Below are 22,647 nucleotides of genomic sequence, written 5' to 3'. Positions count from 1 at the left end.
TATTTTGACATTTTTAGCCTTACTATAGCCTTGCTTTTTCTGTCATTTTTTCAACATGCTTTATTATGGTGTTTTTAGACGTTTTTGCAACATTCAATGCTATGGCATGTTTTGATACGCTATTTTATATTGTTTTGAGGTGTTTTAAGCTGTTTTTGGGACATGTCATATTTTGACATTTTTAGCCTTACTATAGCCTTGCCTTTTCGGTCATTTTTTCAACATGCCATTTTATGACGTTTTTTGCCATTTTTTAATTATTGTATGCTATGGCGTGTTTTGATACGCTATTTCATACTGTTTTGAGGTGTTTTAAGCTGTTTTTGAGACTTCTCATATTTTGACATTTTTAGCCTTACTATAGCCTTGCCTTTTCGTTCATTTTTTCAACATGCTTTATTATCGTATTTTTAGAAATTTTTAAAACAGTCTATGCTATGGCGTGTTTTGATACACAATTTTATACTGTTTTGAGGTGTTTTAAGCTGTTTTTGGGACATGTCATTTTTTGAAAATTTTAGCCTTACTATAGCCTTGCCTTTTCGGTCATTTTTTCAACATGCTTTATTATGGTGTTTTTGGATGTTTTTGCAACATTCTATGCTATGGCGTGTTTTGATACGCAATTTTTTTTATACTGTTTTGAGTTGTTTTAAGCTGTTTTTGAGACATGTCATATATCGACATTTTTAGCCTTACTATAGCCTTGCCTTTTTGGTCATTTTTTCAACATGCCATTTTATCACCTTTTTTGCCATTTTTGAATTGTTGTATGCTATGGCGTGTCTTGTCATTCTATTTTATACTGTTTTGAGGTGTTTTAAGCTGTTTTTGAGACATGTCATATATTGACATTTTTAGCCTTACTATAGCCTTGCCTTTTCGGTCATTTTTTTTAACATGCTTTATTATGGTGTTTTTGGACATTTTTGAGACATTCAATGCTATGGCATGTTTTGATACGCTATTTTATACTGTTTTGAGGTGTTTTAAGCTGTTTTTGGGACATGTCACGTTTTGACATTTTTAGCCTTACTATAGCCTTGCCTTTTCGGTCATTTTTTCAACATGCTTTATTATGGTGTTTTTGGATGTTTTTGCAACATTCTATGCTATGGCGTGTTTTCATACGCTATTTTATACTGTTTTGAGGTGTTTTAAGCTGTTTTTGAGACATGTCATATTTTGACATTTTTAGCCTTACTATAGCCTTGCCTTTTCGATCATTTTTTTAACATGCTTTATTATGGTGTTTTTGGATGTTTTTGCAACATTCTATGCTATGGCATGTTTTCATACGCTATTTTATACTGTTTTGAGGTGTTTTAAGCTGTTTTTGAGACTTCTCATATTTTGACATTTTTAGCCTTACTATAGCCTTGCCTTTTCGGTTCATTTTTTCAACATGCTTTATTATGGTGTTTTTGGACGTTTTTGAGACATTTTATACTATGGCGTGTTTTGATACGCTATTTCATACTGTTTTGAGGTGTTTTAAGCTGTTTTTGAGACTTCTCATATTTTGACATTTTTAGCCTTACTATAGCCTTGCCTTTTCGATCATTTTTTAAACATGCTTTATTATCATGTTTTTAGAAACTTTTAAAACAGTCTATGCTATGGCGTGTTTTGATACACTATTTTATACTGTTTTGAGGTGTTTTAAGCTGTTTTTGGGACATGTCATATATTGACATTTTTAGCCTTACTATAGCCTTGCCTTTTCGATCATTTTTTCAACATGCTTTATTATGGTGTTTTTAGACGTTTTTGCAACATTCAATGCTATGGCATGTTTTGATACGCTATTTTATACTGTTTTGAGGTGTTTTAAACAGTTTTTGAGACTTCTCATTTTTTGAAAATTTTAGCCTTACTATAGCCTTGCCTTTTCGGTCATTTTTTCAACATTCTTTATTATGGTGTTTTTGGATGTTTTTGCAACATTCTATGCTATGGCGTGTTTTGATACGCTATTTTATACTGTTTTGAGGTGTTTTAAGCTGTTTTTGAGACATGTCATATATCGACATTTTTAGCCTTACTATAGCCTTTCCTTCTCGGCCATTTTTTCAACATGTCATTTTATGACGTTTTTGGCCATTTTTGCATAGTTGTATGCTATGGCGTGTTTTGTTATGTTATTTTATACTGTTTTGAGGTGTTCTAAGCTGTTTTTGGGACATGTCATATATTGACATTTTTAGCCTTACTATAGCCTTGCCTTTTTGGTCGTTTTTTTCCAACATCCTTTATTATGGTGTTTTCAGACATTTTTGAGACATTCTATGCTATGGCGTGTTTTGATACGCTATTTTATACTGTTTTGAGGAAGCTGTTTTTGGGACATGTCATATTTTGACATTTTTAGCCTTACTATAGCCTTGTTTTTTCAGTCATTTTTTTAACATACTTAATTATGGTGTTTTTGGCCATTTTTGCATTATTGTATGCAATGGTGTGTCTTGGAACCCTATTTTATATTGTTTTGACATGTTTTAATCTGTTTTTGGGACATCTCATATTTTGACATTATTAGCCTTACTATAGCCTTGTCTTTTCAATAATTTTTTCAACATGTCAGTGTATCATATTTTTGGCCATTTTTGCATTATTGTGTGCTATGGCGTGACATGGCATGATATTTTATACTGTTTTGAGGTTTTTTAAACTGTTTTGGGGACATGCCATATTTTGACATTTTTAGCTTTACTATAGACTTGCTTTTCGGGCATTTTGTCAACGTCTATTGTTACAGTGTTTCTGACAATTTTTTAAGCATGCCATGTTTTGGCGTGTTTTGACATTATTTTATACTGTTTTGACATGTTTAAAGCTTTTTTTGGGACATGTCATATTTTGACATTTTTGCTTTAATATAGCCGCACTTTTTCAGTCATTTTTCAACATGCTTTACTATGGTGTTTTTAGACATTTTTGCAACATACTATGCTATGACGTGTCTCTGCATGTTATTTCATGCTGTTTTCGAGGTGTTTTCACCTGTTTTTGGGACATGTCAGATTTTGACATTTTTAGCCATGCTATAGCTCTGCCTCTTCGGTCATGTTTTTGACATGCATTATTTTGGTGTTTTTGGCCATTTATGCAACATTCTAAGCTTCTAAACCTTTTATGACTTCACTATTTCCATTTTATGACAAACTACACTATGCTTTTTTAATGAATTTAATGGCATAATATGGATTTTTTTGCAATATACCAGACTACTACAGTTTTAACTTAGTAATATGTGCTTTCTTAAAACGAAATTACTAGACACTAAAGCACCTTTTACATAATCAGTCAAAAGTTTTTTCTTTCTTTTTTTTTTTTTTTTTAAATCTGTAGGCCATTGAACACAACACAGAAGAGCTAGCGACTAGTGACCCACTTTAATCCCTATGAAATAAGATTTTCTTGATGGATATAATTTGGATACAGGAACACATTTGTGTCCCAACATTTCAGTTGTGTTGACAGAAAAAAAGGAAAAGAACGGTATATGTTGGACATTTACAAATTTGATGCACAATACACAAGGCTTGCGGTATGTACAAGGTGACAGTGTTTGGAAACTCAGTCCATCAGTAGTTCAATGTCTCTGTAGCACCTCTAAAGCACAAAATTAACATGTCTGGGAAAAGAAAGATGTACTTACCAGTACAAACTGAGTAATGTGCCTGTAAAAATCTGTCAGAAATAAACATATTAATAATTAAGATCAGCAAAGTTTGTGAAGTCAATTGAAAATGAACATAGGAAGGATACAGTAATAGAAAAACAGACATTAATAATATACAATATTGACTTACACATACGTAGAATTTAAACCAAGAATGGTACAAACTATTTCCAGATTTAAGGGTTCCTACACATACATATTTTACTTTTCCCAAGTATCATTTTCAAGACTTCCATCCTTTAGACTGACATCATAGTTTTGGTCAGTCCACGTGATAATAGGAGAATGGTGACAGTAAACATATATTATTCATCATAGTGGACAAATTGTTAACGAGTAAAAATGACAATATAGTTATTTAATTGCCAATTATGAATCTGGAATATTTTCCTGGCTTTTCAGTACTTCCTTAACTGTGTGAAGACTATGATGTTTAAAAGAAATTTGTTTTACACATGTAGGAACCCTGAGACAGTTTTTGGGTGTGAAAAGTGGAGCTGCCAAATGACAGTTTGAAGGATTATGACAATACACAAAGGTCTCATCTCTTAACTACTGTGACACATCTTCACGAAAAATTCAATGCATCCCGCTGACAAATCTACTAGTGTTTGCATTCAACATGTTTCTTCTATTACAAATAATTCTTTCAATATATGACTAACACATTTAAATACTGAGTTCCCCCTACAATACATTATTTTTAAACCCATTTGCCCCGTTTACCTCTTGCAGTTCAACAATAAAACACCTTACTGAAAATATCCTGTAGATGGACAATGTGACACTTAAGTTCCACCAAACAGTTTCAAAGCCTCAGGTGGCTGGATTGAAAAATAGATATTTTGTTGCTGGTTACTTGAATTAAAAAAGAAAAAAGAGGTGAAGTCCATCCAGGGCCTCAATGAAGAGAGACCATCATAATAATTAGCTTCCTGTACAAAAGAAAATGGGAGTGTGGTGTTGTTTAATTAATGCAACGAGGTATGGAGTTGATACCACCCAGAGATGTGTTCATATTAAGATGGAGGAGGAAAGCACAGCACCTGACCAAAAAACAGAAAACCCCCAAAAGGTCCTAAAAACAAACAAATAATTATGTTAAAAATAAAAAAGCCTTCCTTAGCTGCTGCTTCAGAGCAAGCTAAAGCACCACTGCAAATACATTAACTCAAAAATAGAAAAGTAACATGCATTAAAAGAGTGCTTGTGTCTTTTCCTGCTCCGCAATGAGCTCTCAGAGCCGGTGGAGGAAATGTTTTTGTCCATTAATACAGCACTCACCTCCATTAGCTTACTTCCTATTGGCTCAGCCTCCACTGGCCGAGTAATGATATAGCGGAGTAGGTTTTTAATACAGGGGTTCAGTGGGACCGCTGTCCTGAGGGAAATGTGAATTGAGGAGGGTCTCCATGTAGGAAACGTCAACTGTAAAAGGGGTCTGCGGAGTAGGCATGGGGTCTGAGGCCAGGGTTGACTCTGTGAGAGCATCAGAAAGGGCGACACTCGTGTCCATTGGGCTCTCAGCCTCTATCTGAATGCCACTGGTTGAGGCAGGGGCAGCATGTGGAATAGCGGTGGGCTGGGATAGGGGTTGTGAGGTCGGCAGTGTACTAATACTGTGATGTTCTGCTGCTGGTACTGCTACCGGGGCTGTAGTTAGGGGGCAGGCGGGAGTATTGGTTGTCTCCATGGGGGTTTCAGCAAGCGTGGCTGAGCCTGTCGGCAGGCAGCGACGCTTTGCTGCTTGAGCTTCATCTGCTGAGGAAACCTCCTCCTGTGGTACTGGTATGGCCTGAAAACAATACAGTAAAGACTTCATCAGGGTTTTTTTACCGTGTCATTCATATATATATATATATATATATATATATATACAATACAGCAAATAATAAATAAATAATAGTTCTGCTAACCCACAATGCAATTATAGATTTTATAGATCACAAAAGAACAGTTGTGCATCTCTACACCTGTCAATGATGATTGAAAATGATAATTGTTCCCTCTTCCCTGATACGGATCACTCAGGACCTACATTAAACAGAGTGAAGGATCAAAAATCCTCTAGGACCCCAACTGATTCACATGGACACTAAGGACTCATAGATTTTGATAGAGAATGTAACCCAGATTCATCCAATCTTTTTTCCACGTTATGCATTTCTCTACACCTGTGATGACCCTGTCTGTCTTGTGTTTTGTTTTTGTTGAAAAACTAAATAAAAATAAAGTTTAAAAAAAAAAAAAAGATAATTGTTTACTGTTGAGTTAACTACTGAGTGTCCATTATATATTATCGTTGTCAGGCGTAAACCTCAAATCTCCACATTTCATAATTTTCGGGTTTTTTTTCATAAATTAATTATATTGGTCCCCCTCTATGTCTATCAGTGGGTTTTGCCATTTCTCAATCAATTTCATGAATTCAAAGAAGCTTGTGACTAAACCTATCTCCACTGGATCTTTTTAAAAACAATGTTTTTTTTCTAAATCCTGAAAAATAGCAGTTTTGGAGATAGGAGGTTTGCGCTCGACAGCAGCCATATGCAGTAGTTGATTTCAGACACGGCCACAGTAATTTAGCCAGAAAAATTATTATTTGGGCAAGAATTTCCCAGTCTTTGTTTTTATTAATATTATTTTCTTATACAATTTGTAAAATCTGTTGTGTGCAAAAAGTCACCTCAGCTTTCTTCTGAAACAGATATTTATGAGGAAAAAAAGCTTTGCTGGCATTTTAGTGTATCCACACCCTTTTTTTTTTTTTTTACCAGCTACAACACATATTTATTAAAACTAACAACCTACACATTTTGGCCCACAAACAAGCCTTTATCTTGTGTGGGCTGCAAAGTGTTGAGGGTTTGCTTGAATAAATAGTTCTTTTATCTGCAACTTTAGTTCACTACTTTAGTGTGCTTTTACTGAACAATACAAGCTTTTGTTGGGCTGCCCTTTATTATCACTTGCCTCTGCAACCAATTCTAAAATCAACCAAGCCAATTATCTGCCAAACCAAAGTGTCTTCTTATTTAAAACAAGACTGACTGCCCTGTATGGTGTGTGGGCTGAGAAGAAAGCAGAATTTCAGTAATATACTCACCAGTCTGGCTCTGACCCTCTTGGGCAACTCCTGGTCGAGCTGATGGATCTCTGAATGCTTCAGTATCAGCTGGCTCTGATCCAGAAACTCAACCTGGGCAGACAGCATGAAATGTTGGATTTAGAAACAAACACCCTTTTACCACACACATGGCCTGGCTTAGCTTGGCTGGGCCGGGCTCGGCTCGGCTCGGTATGTCTGCCCAGCATGATAGGGATTTGCATCTACGGCTTGAAGGTGTGTCTTGAGTGATGACATTAAAAAGCAGCGGGCTGGTTCACGACGAGGTCCCCCTTTATTTTAGCTACACGTGTTTTTCCATCACACAAAAGACAGGTAAAAGAAGTTTTCCTGTTAGAGATGAGCTGTTTGCAGTGGTGCAGTAAGAGCCTGCTGTCTGCAGCTCCTCCTTGGTGAATGAAACCACTCGGATTAGCTACTCAGCGCAGCACACAAGAAGACAAACGGAAGTGAAAAATGTTGTACGGTTGAAAGTGACCACGAGAGAGTGAGAAATAGCCAGTTACTCAAGAAAAAAGACGCAGGAGAAAAACTAAACCAAACCACAGCTATCCAGTTAGAAGCTACGAAAGGACTGAGAGCCAAACACAAAGAGTCTTTTAAAAACATTTGTCTCTCTGGTCCCCTGCACTGACATGTGAGTGCAGTCTCACAACACATGCTTGTTTCTGAGGGTTTCATCGGGGTTGATGAGACGTCACTGCATTCTGCTTTAAGGTATCTGGCTGCCCTTTTGGCCCACTCCCAAGAAGGTCCAACTCTGTAGCTCCTGGCATTTTTAACTGACAAAAGAAACCGCGGAAGCAAAAAGTGCCAATGGAAAAAGGCTGTAACATTTTCAACTGGTTTGTCTCCCGTGAGTAGAAAGCACAGTTAAGCACACATGGAGAAGAGTAAAAACATAATGTATAAATAAACTTACAACAATTACTAAAGGCTACATCAGCAGGAAACTATATTGTTCACATAGCAGGAGAGGACATCCGTGGGTAGTGAAGAAAAGAGCAGCAGGGTGGCTTAGTGAGCAGAAATTCTAGCTTTTACCCAGAAAGTTAAAGATGGGATCTCAGTCATAACAAATGGTTCCATCAACCAACACCAAAATGTCCTCAACCGTCGCCCTGAACCCTGAAGCTGCTCACTGGCTGGACAAGAGCATCAGCTAAGAGTTTTAAACGTTAAAAACAAGGACAAGGTCAGGGTTGCAGCTCTGACACAGTAAGCAGCTGGAGGCTTGTTTTTAATTCTTTGTAACAGCGCTCCTTGTCTCTAACAGGACTCTCAGTACTGCAGCCAGCAGGGTACACGGGGACATGAGGGGAGCTGAGAAAGATGTGACGCTGATTTACTTCCTGAAGAGGAATTTGTTGGAAAAACAGACACAAAAAATGATGTTGTGGCACATTACAGAGCTGCCATCTAGGGGAGCAGGAACAAGAAACTGAACAAGCGCGTCCTTCTAAGCTCACCTGTGTGCCTAATGCAAAAAAAAACTCAACAGCTGGTTTAATATCTTACACATTTAAGTATTGAACTGATGTTTTTACACGGAGAGCCAGGACTGTGTGCAAAAGCTTGCTCAGCAGCTGATATTTGGGTTATGACGCAGTCTCTATAAACATTATCTCTCTTCTGTGTATGTGTCAGAAAAACACTCGCAGATGTCCTCACAAAACCAGCGTCACGCAAAATCTAAGATTAACAACCTCACTTCACTCCTCTGCTAATGCATTTCAGCATCTATGTATGTAAGTGACTTTCAAGATGGCCTCCCCTGACACCAGTCCCAGAATCATCTTTTTCAATGCTACATTTTTCACTTTGTAAGCACTCTGCACATTTGCTCCATAAATTCCCCAGCATGCACAAGGGAAGCTAAATCCCTCCACTTTATGTTTTAATGCAACACTGTATCAAAATGTCTCGTCATAATCTACAAGGGCAGCCAAGCTTCTCACACGTTGATAAATACCACATCGAGGAACCAAACCAGAGGGTGGCAATGAAATTATTCAGAGCGCCCTGTTACAGAAAGTTCACAGGTTCAATCACTTCAGGTCGCACTGCAGAAGAGCATCAGATGAAATATGTACTTGATGCTGTTGCTCAGAGTACTTGCCTAACAGTTTTTTTTTCTGTGCCATATCTTTATAAAGTTGTATTCTCAAATATGTTTTGTTTTTTTACATTTGGATTTGGCTTGTAAAGGTTTATACACTTATACATATTCCAGCTGGGAAAAACAAACATTGCTTTAATACTTACGTGCAATAACAAAACACCACTCGGGTTCAGATCAGACAGGCCCTTTCCCCCAATCACCCCCCTCCAGGTTTCTCTATCGTTGCCCACGTGAAGGTTGAAGTACCCCACAAAAACTACAGAGTCCCCTGTCAGCACCCTTTCCAGAACATCGCCCAGAGTCCAATAAGGCTGCGTGCTCCGAGGTGCTGTTTGGTGCATAGACACAAATGACAGTCAGAGACCTCTAACACAGTGGTGCTCAGCCGTAGGCTCGTGAGTATCACCATGGCTTTCTAGAGCCTCTCACCCTGGGCACCTCCTGAGACGTGAGAGTCCAGCCCCTCTCCTGGAATTTGGTTCCAGAAGCAGCGGTGTGTGTCGAGGTGAGCCCAGCTATGCCTGGTTGGTACTGCTCCACCTCCCGCACTAGCTCCGGTTCCTTAAGGGAAGTGCCCACCCCCAGCACACACAGCACCCGACCCAAATGCCTGTCCCGTCAAGGTCACATTGTTCATCCTTTGGTATGGGGTCAAAGTCCCCATACCAGGAGAGGTACTCGAGGTCTGACTGGACCGTATCATGAGGATCTTCTTGACTGAAGTTTTGGTCTCACATATTTAAGCAAGTCTGACTGCAAATGTGTGAGAGTAACATGTAATATATATATTTTTTTTCCTCACCTGGTAGAATTTGTGGGTGTGCTGTCTGACATAGGAAGCGTTGACAACCTGACCCTCCGGAGTGCTGACCACAATCAACTCCCCCACCTCAGGAGGACCAGTACGCAGGCAGTCATGACTCTGACAGAGGGAGGGGAAACAGGATGTAGACAAAGAGGAAGAAGATGGAGAAGAATAGAGTATGTGGAGGAGACGGAGGAAAGAATGGTGGAAAAATGTCAATTGAAAGATCTGCAAGTGTCATTTTTTTAACCCAATTTACAAAGAATAACACAAGAAACTGACCCGAGGCAACTAACAAAAGGATTTTCTCCTACAGTTTTTATTTTTTTTGTTCAACCTCTCCATAAGTCAACTTTATCATTTTAGGATTTAATGTTATAGCAGTTTTGTTTGTTTTGAACTTGTGGCAGCAAGTCATCAAAGGTTCTTAGAATATATATATTATTATATTTGAAAAAAAAAAAACAGCACTCACTAGTATGTTTTCTGGGTGAAGGTTGTCACAGTATGAGCCATCATCGAAGTTGACCTCGTAGAATGTCTGCGTTGCCATGCCAATGATGGTGCAGTGGTAGTACCAGCCGTCACTGTTGCGACCTATAACCTTCTGGCCCAGAATCAGAGCCTGCGGGCCTTTGGGTACTGTCCGAGGCTGGAGGGAGAAAACAGAAATTCAAGGATAAGACAAAATCAAACCTCACAACAGTCTGTGTGTCCTCATCCAGCCTATACTGCAATCAGCAGTCAGGATGAGTTTAAACTTAAAATGACTAAAACCTGAATAAGAGGGGACACTCAAGTTTGCATTTACACAACACAAGAGTAATGTTAATAGGAATTCAGGTATAAAATGAAAAAAAAAATCAAAAGGGGCTCAATAATTACATCCAAATCATGTTCTTTATGAGGAGAAACTTTCCGTGGTTCCTGAGTAATTGTTTTCTCGAGGGTTTCTGTGGTCAGATGCTTGTTATCCATCCATCCATTTCAAGAATGATGCATCAAGTCAAACAAGTCACTCTTTCTATTGCTTTTTGTTATCACATGTAATAGGGTTGGGTGATTGGCTCAATTGGCCAAGTACGCTGCAGGTTGTTTTTGTTGCAGGGATGTTTTTTGGGTGATTTTTGTCAACTTAATGGTCTGTCTTTAAAGAACGAGCAAGATAAAGGCTGAGATGGGAATTTGGGAATAGTGTTTGGGAAATCTCTGCAATGACAGTCACACAGCTATCCATGTTGTGTGATGTAGACCTCAATCACATTTCATCTATCTTGTTGAGGAGTCCTAAATACTAAACCATGCTATCCAATGTATACTCCATCTATGTGTGCATTGTTATATACTGTGTATGTACTGTTTGGTAGACATTTTTTGTGTTTTCATATGTGTTGTCTCACTTCTATACATTTGTATATTTTATGTTCATTAATGTGTTATATTGCATGTGTCAAGCAATCCATTTGTGATGCTTTGGGTTTTATTTCTTTACATTTTTATGATTTGCTATTGTTGTACATCTGTTTTTATTTAATGTATAGCCATTTGAGGCATGCCTTTAGATACAGAGCAATAATAAACTTTGAGTTTGACCTTACTCTCTACTACTACAACTGAGGCATTAAATGATGGACATTTGTAGTTTTAATTTAATAAAAAAACCACACATTCTTGGCTGACTATTTCTCTTGATTTGTACTTACCTTTGGAGGGACCCTTTTATGCTTCTGGCAGGTGACAGACACCACGTAGGGCCAGTCGGCAGGCGTCATGACAACTCCAGCGATTTGGGCGCAGGTGACGTGGAAGGATGTGGCACAGTTCTCGTATGAGCACTGGATGCAGGCGCCACGGTTCTGACTGGCAGTCTTGCCATGACAGAACACACACTTCTACAATGTAAACGGAAAATAAAGTCTTTGGTTAATGATTCAGGTCGGAGACAAAATCTTAGCTTACTTTGATAATCCATTCTCTTTTAAAGACACTCAGGAATATTACGATGTTGTAATGGTTTACACTGTTGCACATTATAAGAGACTGCTGCTTTCTTTCAATGACAGTTGGTGTAAAAGTTTTGCCGGTTCCCAAGGAACAACACAGAGAGCTTGGTTCTTACAGATTAAAGCAAGTTATATTTAAGATTTGATTTAAAAATAATTTTACAATAACCACTAAAAAAAAGTCAAATCATCTAAAAAGGAAATGGATGTTACCAATTATTTTTTAGATTTCACGACGCAATGTCAGAAAGACAGAGTTCTTAAAACCCTACTTCTCATGTCTTATTAATACTTTTTAAGTATTGTAAGATTGATTTAAGACATTTTAATACCAATTAAGGTCTTAGTTTTTGGTTAAGGAATTCAATGCCTTTTAAGACTTTTTAAGGATCCAACGGGAACCCAGAGAAAGACACTGGTAGGTGGGTTAACACGGATGTTCACAATAACATACTTTTCTGAAGTACATATTTCTATCTCACGTTTCAGCGAACTTGCTGTTTCCATGGCGGAGATCATGTAAAGGCTTTTGTGACAGGAATAACAAGTCCCACTGAGGCTAATGTAATATTCATAAGAACCACAAGGAGCTTAGAAAAGTTAAAGTGATGATGAACAGTCAAAGTCTGAACAGAATAAGCATCAAATTGACAATCACTGACTATTCTTCACCTAACCTCCTGACAATTTATCCACAAAAACCATTTCACTCTTTTACTCAAGCAAATACTGAAATTGCAAGAACTGTAGGGCGTCTCCTGAAACTGTGATGGTGGAGAAATCAACTGTGTAACCATTTTCTTCTCTCTCACATCTTTGATTCTGTCTGCTGCTCTAACAGGTTTCTACTCATTAAAAATATAATGGATGTTTTCAGCTTAGCACAAGACGTGCCTGCGCAGTCATCAGTGTCAATAGTGTGGTGAGATTCTCTTGGAGCCTCCACAGAAAAATGTCGACACTTTCTTTAAGAACAACTTGTTAATAACAGCTGCCTGAACCGTCACTATGACATTCAAAACATACTTTTTCAGCTCTCGTTTTTCCTCCCCGTATTCTTTTTGGTGTCTTGCATCACTTGTTCAACTCCTACTCTTGCACAATCATACAAGGGATTTGTTACTCCCCCTTGAAGCACTTTCCTTTTTCAAATCCCTTCATTCCATCCTCACATCCTGAGTGTGAAATTACCACCAGCCAACCAAATCTTTGCCTTTGGCCGGAAACTTGGTCTGGTCTCCACTGAGACACTTTGACATGTGTCACCCTGCACACGCAACCCCACAACATTCAATCTTCATTTTCAATTCACTTTGAATCCTTCAACCCTCCATGTTTGCCTCTGATTTGTCTTTCTATTTTCTTTCCCCATTCCTTTCTTTTCTCTCAACTTGGTTAAAACAGAGAGCAAGGATGAGAGAGGTGAAAAAGAAAGGAAAAGCCTGTTGAATTAAATCATCCTCTCGATACACCAGCGTAGGTCTGTGTAGGAACTATTATCTCTTCTCAAAATTACAATGAAAACAATTATCTATAAAGAAATCTCTTGCCAAGAAGTGAATAGATGAATAGAAGAAAAGTGGAATTGCACTGTATGTTTAACTCATGACAAAATGCTTCGCTTAACCCAACCAGCTTTAACAGCTGCCTCATTCTTATGTGACTGGTTTCTTTCTGTGTTTTATTGTGATTATCTATCATCACCACTCTATGTCTCCCCAATCCCTCTCTTTCATACTTATCCTTCTCCATCCTCCTCTTGACACAGCGAGCAGCTGTAGCTCAGCACATGGCCGATCAATAAAAAATAAAAATTCTTTATTAGAGTGTCAATACTTCATTTTTGTAGAGGTGTAGGAAAAACAGCTCTTCACAGGACTGTGCTGTGTTATATTTCACAGGCTGGTTTGGTTCATAGTTTTCACCGGCTGCAATATTTTTCCACTGCTGAAATCACAGGCAGGTGGTGACATGACACCAGAGCAACATGAGAACAAACGTGTCGCTCCAAGGAACAATAGTTGTATGTCATTTTGTTTGTTTATACACCGCTCAAAAAATTAATGAATTTGATCTTGATGAATGAATAATTTAAGTTGGAAATCTTAACTGATGAACACTGTATAATTAGCTGAGAATAAAATGACATAACAACTGTCAATGGAAAAAAAAAATCAGGCTGGACTTCCTGTGCAACCTGATTGGGCCGTAGGTACCGCCTCATGCTACCAGTATTGAAAAGGAAACTAGCAGAACACAACACTAGAGAAGACAAATTTAGGAAGGATAAATAAAAGGCAACTGTCTGTGGCCACCACATGCAAAACCATCCCCCTTTTGGGGGTTGTCCTGCTTTTGCCTCTCCATTGCACCTGTTGTCACTTTCATTTGTACCAAAGCAGGTGAAATTGATTCACAATCTCCTTTCTAAGCTTCCTAAATGGGCAGATTGATATCCCTGGTGCTAAACTGACTTGGTGTTATACTGTGATGATAAAGTGACCCCTTTTTTTTGAGCAAAGTATATCATATCACTGTTTTTATAAGCACAGTTTAGGGCTGCCCAATTAATCAAATTTTAAATACAATCACAATTTGGCTTTCCAAAATTAAATGAATGTGATCGGCAAAGCAAGTGCGAGCAAGAGTTGTGTCTGCACCACAAAGCAACACAACTAACATGTTAAGCTACCTGTAAAACACTACAAACTGCATTTTAATGACTGCACAAAGACAAGAGGAAAATCATTGCTGAAGTTCCCGAAACTGAATTCCCCTCCTTGTCTAGCGCCAACTAAAACATCCATAAGAGCGAGCACATCATAGTTTCACGACTGCTGTTAAAAAAAATAATACAGCAGCAGACACATATCCATAGGAGATGCACTGAATTCATGTCCTATATTATGCAATGATTTTTCATTAGCACTAACGTAGCACAAGGTAAAAGTACAACAGTGCTCTGTGCTTTAATTTTGTGTAAAAAGTTTAAGCATAATTATATTCATTTAGTTCTAGGAGATGGACTGAATTCAGGTGAAGAAGAACCTTGTTTTAAGTATTATTCTGATACAAAGATTTGTATATTAGTAGGAATGTAGCACAGCATGGAGGGGAAAGCAGTGCTCTATTTATTTAAATGTGAAAATGCAATAAAAATATGTTGTGTCTAAAATGAATGAATATGTGTGATGAATAATCATCATCATAATATGGATCAAAGTAATCACATCATCATTTTTACCCATAATAGTGCAGCCCTTGTACATTTAATCACAAATCAAATAAATCACCAACAATCTTATTTTTTGACTACTTTATATGCTATGAAATATATACATTATGACAAATAATAAAAATCATTGTCATTGTGTTGGTTTATACGGAACTGGAGAGTGGATCTGGAATGGTAGGTAGAAAACTGTTTTAAATATTGTTTGATGATTTATTTAAGCGGCTTGCTTTTCCAAGCTTGAGGCTGTTTTCTTGCAAGAACAGAAATCGCAGTGCCTCCAGGTGCAAGACGCAACACTACCTTTGGGGAAGGTACATTTCGGAGGAATGCAGTGTTACTGCAGTTGAGGAGTGAAATCTCTCCGTCCCTGAAAACTAAATGTTCAAAGATGGAGGGAAAACACAGATTGCTGAACACAGTGCAATATTAACTGGTTTCCAAGGGTGCATGTTCACATTTGATCAGCCCAGTCATCCGAATCATTAGACCGCAGAGCTTCTTTTCATGGCCTTTTAAGAAAAGACAGAGGAAACCTGCTTTGACAGCACTCGGATGCAAATGTCACCCAGATTGTCTTTGATAGATTATTCAGAGAGAGAAGGGAGGGGGTGACATTATTTGTAGATTTGTGATAATGCACCAGCAAGCACTGCCTGTGAAGTGGGATCATGTAAATGGAGGAAGAGTAGAGACTGAAAGGGAGGGGTGCAGAGAAAGAAGGAAGGGAGGGGACAAGTTGTGTTCAAAGGCACAGCAGCAATGGGGAAATTGCCTCCTGCCCACGGGATCGATGCAGTTCATTTGGCGCAGTGAGAAATGACAGCTGATTATTCAGCCATTCCCCTCAGCACATATGTTTTACCCAATGTCCTCCACAGCTCCCAAAAACACAATCTATCTATCAACTGGGGAAGGAAGGAGGGCAGCGGAGAGAGTGGCAGATACAGAGGCAGTGAGAAGAAAAGACAGAAATTCTCTTAAATGTGGAAGAAGAGTGTACGAGTGAGAAAGAGACAGAATTCCATAACGCTGAGACACGACAAAAAAAAAAGTATGTTAGCGTGGTAGACATTTCTTAGACATGAAGGATGATTGTATTGTATGTATGATTTGTGCATTGTTTCCACAGACTAGTATTTCTAGAAGCCTCTGAGTCCTTCAAACTTGGTATGCATTATGTGAGGAGGTTCTAGGTGTCTGGAGGTTACGACAAGATGAAGACTTTGATGATGTTTCCAGTGGTAAATGGTCTGGACAAAGGGTCACATAACATTGTTTTATTTCCTCCCTGGTAGCGTATTAATACTTGATTCTGTATGGCGTGGAACATACTGTACAAAATGTAGCAAATGTAATGTTACTTTAAGTTTCTGGTATTCCTGTGTCCATACATCCATGTTCTGCCAATATTTTCTCTCAAATCAGATTGGTGTTTGAATAAACTTACACATCCTGGTAAGGAAATCTGACACTCACTGAGGAGGAAGATTGTGGCTGAGTTTATATGTTGAACGCTGCCTTTCTGACACCACACTATACATGAGAGAGATGAATAAACTTTTCCTTTGTCGCTGCCTGAACTTACCAGATTCTTGCGTGTATCTGGAACCGCAGTGACGTCCACTGGCTCCCTCTCAATGGCGTTTACAAAGCGAGCTTCGGGCACAGCGATGGCACAGATGACATGGACCCACCTGATACAGAGAGACAGGGAGCACAAGAACTTCAGGAGTTTGAAGAGCCAACAGAAGTTGCACTGCTGGACACACATGGAAGACAACTTCACTTAATGTAGAGGTTAGTTATTCTCCATTCTTGTGCATTTTGTATTTCCTGTGCTTGCTTTACAAAGTTCGTTAATAAAGCAGTCTGCAAAACTAGATGTTTTAGAAAATGTGTAGACATTTCCCTTGTCACCAATTCTGTTTGTGATATTCATGAACAGGATCTCAAGGCGCAACCAGGGGAGGAAGGGGCCCAGTTTAAGAACCTCAAAATTGCATCTCTGATTTTTGCATAAGTTGTGGTTCTGTTGACTTCATCACACTGTGACCTGTATCATGCACTGACGCTGACTGTCTGCAGCCGAGTGTGAGGAGGTCGGGATGAGAGTCAGCACCTCCAAGCCTGAGGTCATGATCCTCTGCCAGAAAACGGTGGATTGCCCCGTCTGGGTGGGGAGAGAGTTGCTGAATTGAATGCAAGCTGGATAGGACGTTTGGCACGGCATCCGCAGTGATGAAGGCGCTGCAACAGACTGTTGTGGTGAAGAGGGAGCTGAGCCAAAAGGCAAAGCTTTTTCAATTTACCAGTCCATCTATGTTCCGAACCTCACCTATGGTCATGAGCTTTGAGTAGTCACCGAAAGAATGAGATTATAGATGATATATAAATGAGATTCCTCTGTAGAAAGGAAAAGGAAGCACAGCTTGCTGAACACGAGTCCCCCCCCCCCCACTTGTCTGAGGAGCTCAGACATCTGGAGGGAGCTTAGAGTAGAGCCTCTGCTCCTTTGCGCTGAAAGGGGCCAGCTGAAGTGGTTTGGAAATCTGATCAGGATGGCTCCAGGCTCGTCCAACAGGTAGGAGGCCCAGGGAAAACTCAGAACACGCTGGAGGGATTATATATTTCATGCCTCGGGGTTCCTCAGGAGGAGCTGCAAAGCGTTCCTGGGGAGAGGGATGTCTGGAGTGCTTTGCTTGGCCTGCTGCCCCTCTGACCCAACCTCGGACAAGCGGATGAAAATGGATTGATGGAAAAAACTGCAACAAAAAACCTGCTTACCGATTGTCTGTGGTAGTCTTCAAAGCTCCTCCCCGTAAGTTACAGAGACAACACTCCTGAAAAACAGAAAGCAAATGACCATTACATTTAGGCAGAGATGGAAACAGCAGACACGGTCATAGAGACCTTCAGAGCTCTCATACACTGGCCAATTCAAGCTTTTTCTAGATAATACCTTGGTTTCATTTTGCAATAGCTGCTGGGGAACATGATCAACTGATCTTTACAGCAGCAGATTTTGAAGAAATGGAGGCTGCGTGTCCACTCTGAGAAATCTTTATCTTCAGACCCCTGTCCTATTGTAATTCTTGTAGTCCTGGAGAAGATAAATCTGGTTTGACTTTTTTTGAGCGTAAGTTATTGCTGCTACTCACCACTATCCAGGCTCCCGCTGCACACCTGGAGCACATCCAGGAATCACTGACAGAGTCTGGTTTTACACCGTAACAGCCTGCAAGAGAGGAGAGATTCATGGTGTCATATATCTTTCCTATACCATTTTGCAATTAATATGTCCATAACCCTTTTTAGATGAAGTACATTATTTTAAGCAAGAATGGACTCCACGGCAACTCAAGTTGCACTCAAACATTAGCTCAGTATCTACTGAATGCCTCCCAATTTCTATAATTGCAATGCATTTAACACAAAACTCGCTTGTTAACCATTTTCTATGCAACTTGCACAACCCTCTTGTCGCTATCTCCAATTTGAGCTTCTGGACCAAAAGGCCTGTTCGTTCATGTCACACCTAGACAGGTCTGAATGATTTGCAGTTGAATGTCCGCTCCAAAACAATGAGGAACTAAGAAATGGAGCGCAGAGCTGGTGTTTCTGACAGGAGTTCTTTCTGCTTCATGTCCTCTTATCAATAGCTGCACTGCTTCCCCAGCTGAGTTCAGCTTATCCCTGGATGACTAATGAACTGGCCTTTTTGAAGGTGCACTCCAGCTTTAGGGATAATAAGAACCCAGGAGAGTTGGTGTGTGTGTGTGTGTGTGTGTGTGTGTGTGTGTGTGTGTGTGTGTGTGTGTGTGTGTGTGTGTGTGTGTGTGTGTGTGTGTGTGTGTGGGCTACTGACTGGGCACATGTCCATGCCGTAATTCATCCGATTGTATGTGCTGCCTGACATAAAACACCCACATGTGCAGACATTTCAAAAGCAGATAAATTGGTCACATATGAAATAATAGACATATGCCACCAAAATTCACATATATTTATTCTAATATAACAACCACTGTTTTTTGTTCTTTAGCATTTGGTGTTATTGCCAAGTACAACCAACTAGCACAGAGCTCATATACTCAAACACAAAGTTAACAAGCTGCCCGTCCTTTCCCGCTTTGCTTTGACAGAAACCATATTTCCTTAAAAGTTGACTTTGTGAAAAATTGTAAAGTGCGGAAAGCAGCGTAAATAAGAGCTGGGGATGTTCATGGCGTGCTGCCTTCAGAAAAACCTTTGTGTTGCTTGAGCAGCCTCTTAGCTAGTTTAACCCAAGTCAAGGAGAGTTAAACTAGGAAGCCTCACTAAGCGTGGCAACAGGGGGATTGAGCAGACAGATTGTTGCCCTGCTGTAGTGGAGCCTCATCTTCTGTGTTTCCTATTTTTCCAACACTATTCTCAGGGGTGTGAGGATAAAAAAAGTGAAGAGGAGTAGAGAAATGCCCAGTAGAGTCTGTCCATAAAGCTTGTCAGACTGTGTATGGGCTTGTAGTTGGCCAAGACCAAGTGTGCTGTAAACCAAACTCTTCATTTTGCCAACAGCTGAGAGCCTCCTTTTCCTAACTTTTCTACAACAATAAACAAAGAGCAAAAACCAATTCCTCGTTTTTTTCAAATCCACTTCATATTGTTAAGCAGAAGAGATATACTGCCTGCTTATGTGTGTGGACCTTGTACTATTAACTACATAGTTAAGTCTTGCATTTGACTGTTTTTATTGTATGTCTGCAGCCAGCTCCAGCCTCCCTTCATAGTTTAAATTTTAAATTTTTAATTTAAAAAAGGGCATAAATAAAATGTCAAAATCAACTTCTAACACCCTTTAAAACCTTGATAAACCTGAGGATGCTCTCAGTGACTGTGCTCGTACTTCCTGGAGCTTCTCTAGTGTAAAAGCTGTAATCAAATTCTCTTTGCTAGAAAGCTTCCTGCAGCTGCAACAGTGTTGACATTTCATTAAGAGCAAATCTGTTGTGCTAAGATTTATTTTTACTGCTCATTCGAAAAAAGAACACATTAAGATAGGCAAGGAAAAGCCTTTTTAGCTGGTAAAGCTGTCCCCAGGCATTATTACTACACTGCAAACTGGGCTGAACAAACAACATTTGGTTCCAATGCACTGTAACTCAAACACAGCAAGCATACTTTCTTGTGGGAATGAGGGTTTTATACTTACTGGCATGAACCTGCATGTTGCATGATGAACAGCAGAGCAGAGGACTGGTTCCATCCTCTCCAATGCGATAGCTAGTGGGCGGAGGCTCAGTGTTGCCTGCACCAACACTGAAGCACATCTCTGGGACCAGGGGACGAGAAAGACGGGGAAGGGAGGCATGCTGGGTGTCCTTCAAAATAAAAGGGTCTTTGTGTGGCTGGAGGGGCCAGAGAAAAGAAGATAATACAGTTAGTGGACCGTATCCATGTTGATTATTGGTCAGCCATCACAATGATTTGGATTAAGGTTGTCAAACGATTGATATTTAAAATCGTGATTAATTGCAGAATTTCAATAGTTAATCACAATGAATCTCCTTTTTTAATCACATTTTCAACTCCATTATTTTGCATTATAGAGCAGTTTTGAGGTACATACTGACAGGGTAAATCAAATCTTACCAGATTGTCTTGATTAAGAATCAAATGACTGCAAAACACAGAGACTATCAAAGGGGAGACTCATGGGTACCTATAAAACCCATTTTTATTCAGATATCTTGAGGTCAGAGGTCATGTGAAATGACAATGCCGTTTTTCCAAGCTAAAATCTAGCCTGCCTTTGGAGAGTCATAAGAAGCTGGCATTGCAGGATTGGTACCTCTGGTTTCCCAGATCTTCTAGTTTCATGTGACACCAGTATCATTACTCTAGCTTTAAAACTAAGTCTGATGCAGCGTCTTAAAGACAGTTATGGTGGTCGGTGATTAACGCAATAAAAAATTTAAAAAAGGCATTATGTATGGACCTTAATCGCATCGCGATTAATGCATTAACACTGACAGCTCCAGCTGGGATGAATAAAGAGAGGACCACACCTTTCTTTGCTTTTATGGCCCATAATTATTGTAATTTGTAGTTCTAATAGTTAACTATATATAAAGTTACACTCCTTCCACGATTGCAGTTGCATCTAAATTGCTGCTTGTCAAACTACCAATTTCCCTAACTGCCAATACTGCCACTAACCTGCTAACTGCTACACCTACTGATTTTGGAACTATGACCTCTATCACTGCCATGGCTCCTTCACAGACCTATATGTGCTTCTGCTGCACTGTGTAGCTGTACCTTTGTGTAGGGACAGAAGAGTGAACAGATCGCGCAGTGTGGTTGGAGTGCTGCCACTGCAGCATTGAAGGCCTTCTCTGCCAGGAAGTTGGGCGAGTGATTCTGCCACAGGTGCTCCTGTTTCTTCATGTCGCTGTCCAGTGGCATGGGGGAGGACAGCTCTGTAGGGTTAGAGATAAAACGCATTAAAGGTGTGCTGCTCCAAAAGTAGTCACCCACTGTCTAAAGTAAGTGGCACACACCGAAAAGATGTTGGAAGATTCATTATTGGTAATGATCTTATTTTTCTCCAAAATGCATGTGAAGGTTTTTTTTTTTTTAAAGGAAGCCCTTGCCAAGAGACACAAATAGGGCTTTTTGTTCCAGACAATAACAACACCACTACAGATATAATTGGCTGATGAACACAAATAGCACACACAACTTGCTGTTGTGGGTCTGGAATCAATTTTGCAGTGAAGCCCTGAAGCTACTGATCCAGACCATTTGTTAAACCTGGACAGAAGGCAGGAAGAACTCTTCACAAGCTTGCCATTTAACTCTCTTTTCTTTCTCCACCAGCTCCGTCTTTCTCCTTGTTCCCCATCCACCCTTCTGAAGGACAAGCCCTGAGCTGGGTGCCCCGCTGCTGACTTAAAGTGACTTTGAAAGCAGGTAATTGGAAGTCATGATCCCCAGATCAATAAGTGTCAGTCAGAAAATGAAAAGAAAAAGACAGGAAGAGCGGGGACGGAAAAGAGGCCTTGCAGTCTTGATTTCATTATCCCCACAGGGAGGCTTTAGTCGGGTTTGTTTTTCTGTCCCCAGATCGATAATCAAAACAAAAATGGTGTCTTCTTCATTTTAAGTACCCTGATGGAGAGGACAATGAGTTGGAATAATAAGAGGGACCGAGGGGAAGAAAAGGATGACGATAGCATAACTGGGACAAAAATGACCCTGCCATTTTGGCCCAGACAAAAAAAGAACAAAAAAAGACTGTTGTGTTGGCCCAAAAGCCACATTGGCTCCCCAGGATGGTGCTCGCCATGCCAGATGGCCAGTCAAGCCCTAGGCCATAGATGAATAATGGTGGGTTCAGGGTTCAACTGAAATTAGTTTCTTGCCAGCCATGTTTTTGGTCACTTTGTGTAAATAATCATCATATTTAAATGTAACCATTTTCTTGGCACTTGTTATTCTGCTAAAATCACTTGTTCTTCTACCACATTTGTATATATTTTAAGGAGAAATTAAACAGCAACAGTGTATTCAAACACTATTTATTCATACTGGGATGGGTTGCTGTTGGTATTTCTGTTTTGTGATTGTTTCTCTCGTTTGTCCGGCTTTAGTTTGGTATTACTTTGTGGCTCCTTTTTGTCATGTTACTT

The 22,647-nt window shown here is 39.5% G+C and overlaps 1 protein-coding gene across 1 annotated transcript in view; it reads right to left on the bottom strand.

Moving 5' to 3' along the window:
• Positions 1-3,376: 3,376 nt before the first annotated feature.
• Positions 3,377-22,647, bottom strand: part of kdm4b (lysine (K)-specific demethylase 4B) — a 60,380-nt gene continuing 41,109 nt past the window's right edge. The window contains exons 13-22 of the mRNA XM_088077630.1: positions 21,275-21,435; positions 20,166-20,361; positions 18,136-18,212; positions 17,762-17,817; positions 16,563-16,671; positions 11,443-11,631; positions 10,215-10,391; positions 9,737-9,856; positions 6,792-6,884; positions 3,377-5,480 (exon numbers count right to left, since the gene is read on the bottom strand). Of these exons, the coding sequence (XP_087933756.1) occupies positions 5,037-5,480; positions 6,792-6,884; positions 9,737-9,856; positions 10,215-10,391; positions 11,443-11,631; positions 16,563-16,671; positions 17,762-17,817; positions 18,136-18,212; positions 20,166-20,361; positions 21,275-21,435 (1,622 nt within the window). The 3' untranslated portion in view covers positions 3,377-5,036. The remainder of the gene's footprint in view (positions 5,481-6,791; positions 6,885-9,736; positions 9,857-10,214; positions 10,392-11,442; positions 11,632-16,562; positions 16,672-17,761; positions 17,818-18,135; positions 18,213-20,165; positions 20,362-21,274; positions 21,436-22,647) is intronic.

The sequence above is a fragment of the Plectropomus leopardus genome, chromosome 5 (assembly GCF_026936395.1).
Source record: "Plectropomus leopardus strain MGB_pleo_1.0 chromosome 5, ASM2693639v1, whole genome shotgun sequence".
Taxonomy (NCBI): Eukaryota; Metazoa; Chordata; class Actinopteri; order Perciformes; family Serranidae; genus Plectropomus; species Plectropomus leopardus.
Note: the sequence above shows the minus strand (reverse complement) of the source record. Positions and strands in the feature narration are given on the sequence as shown.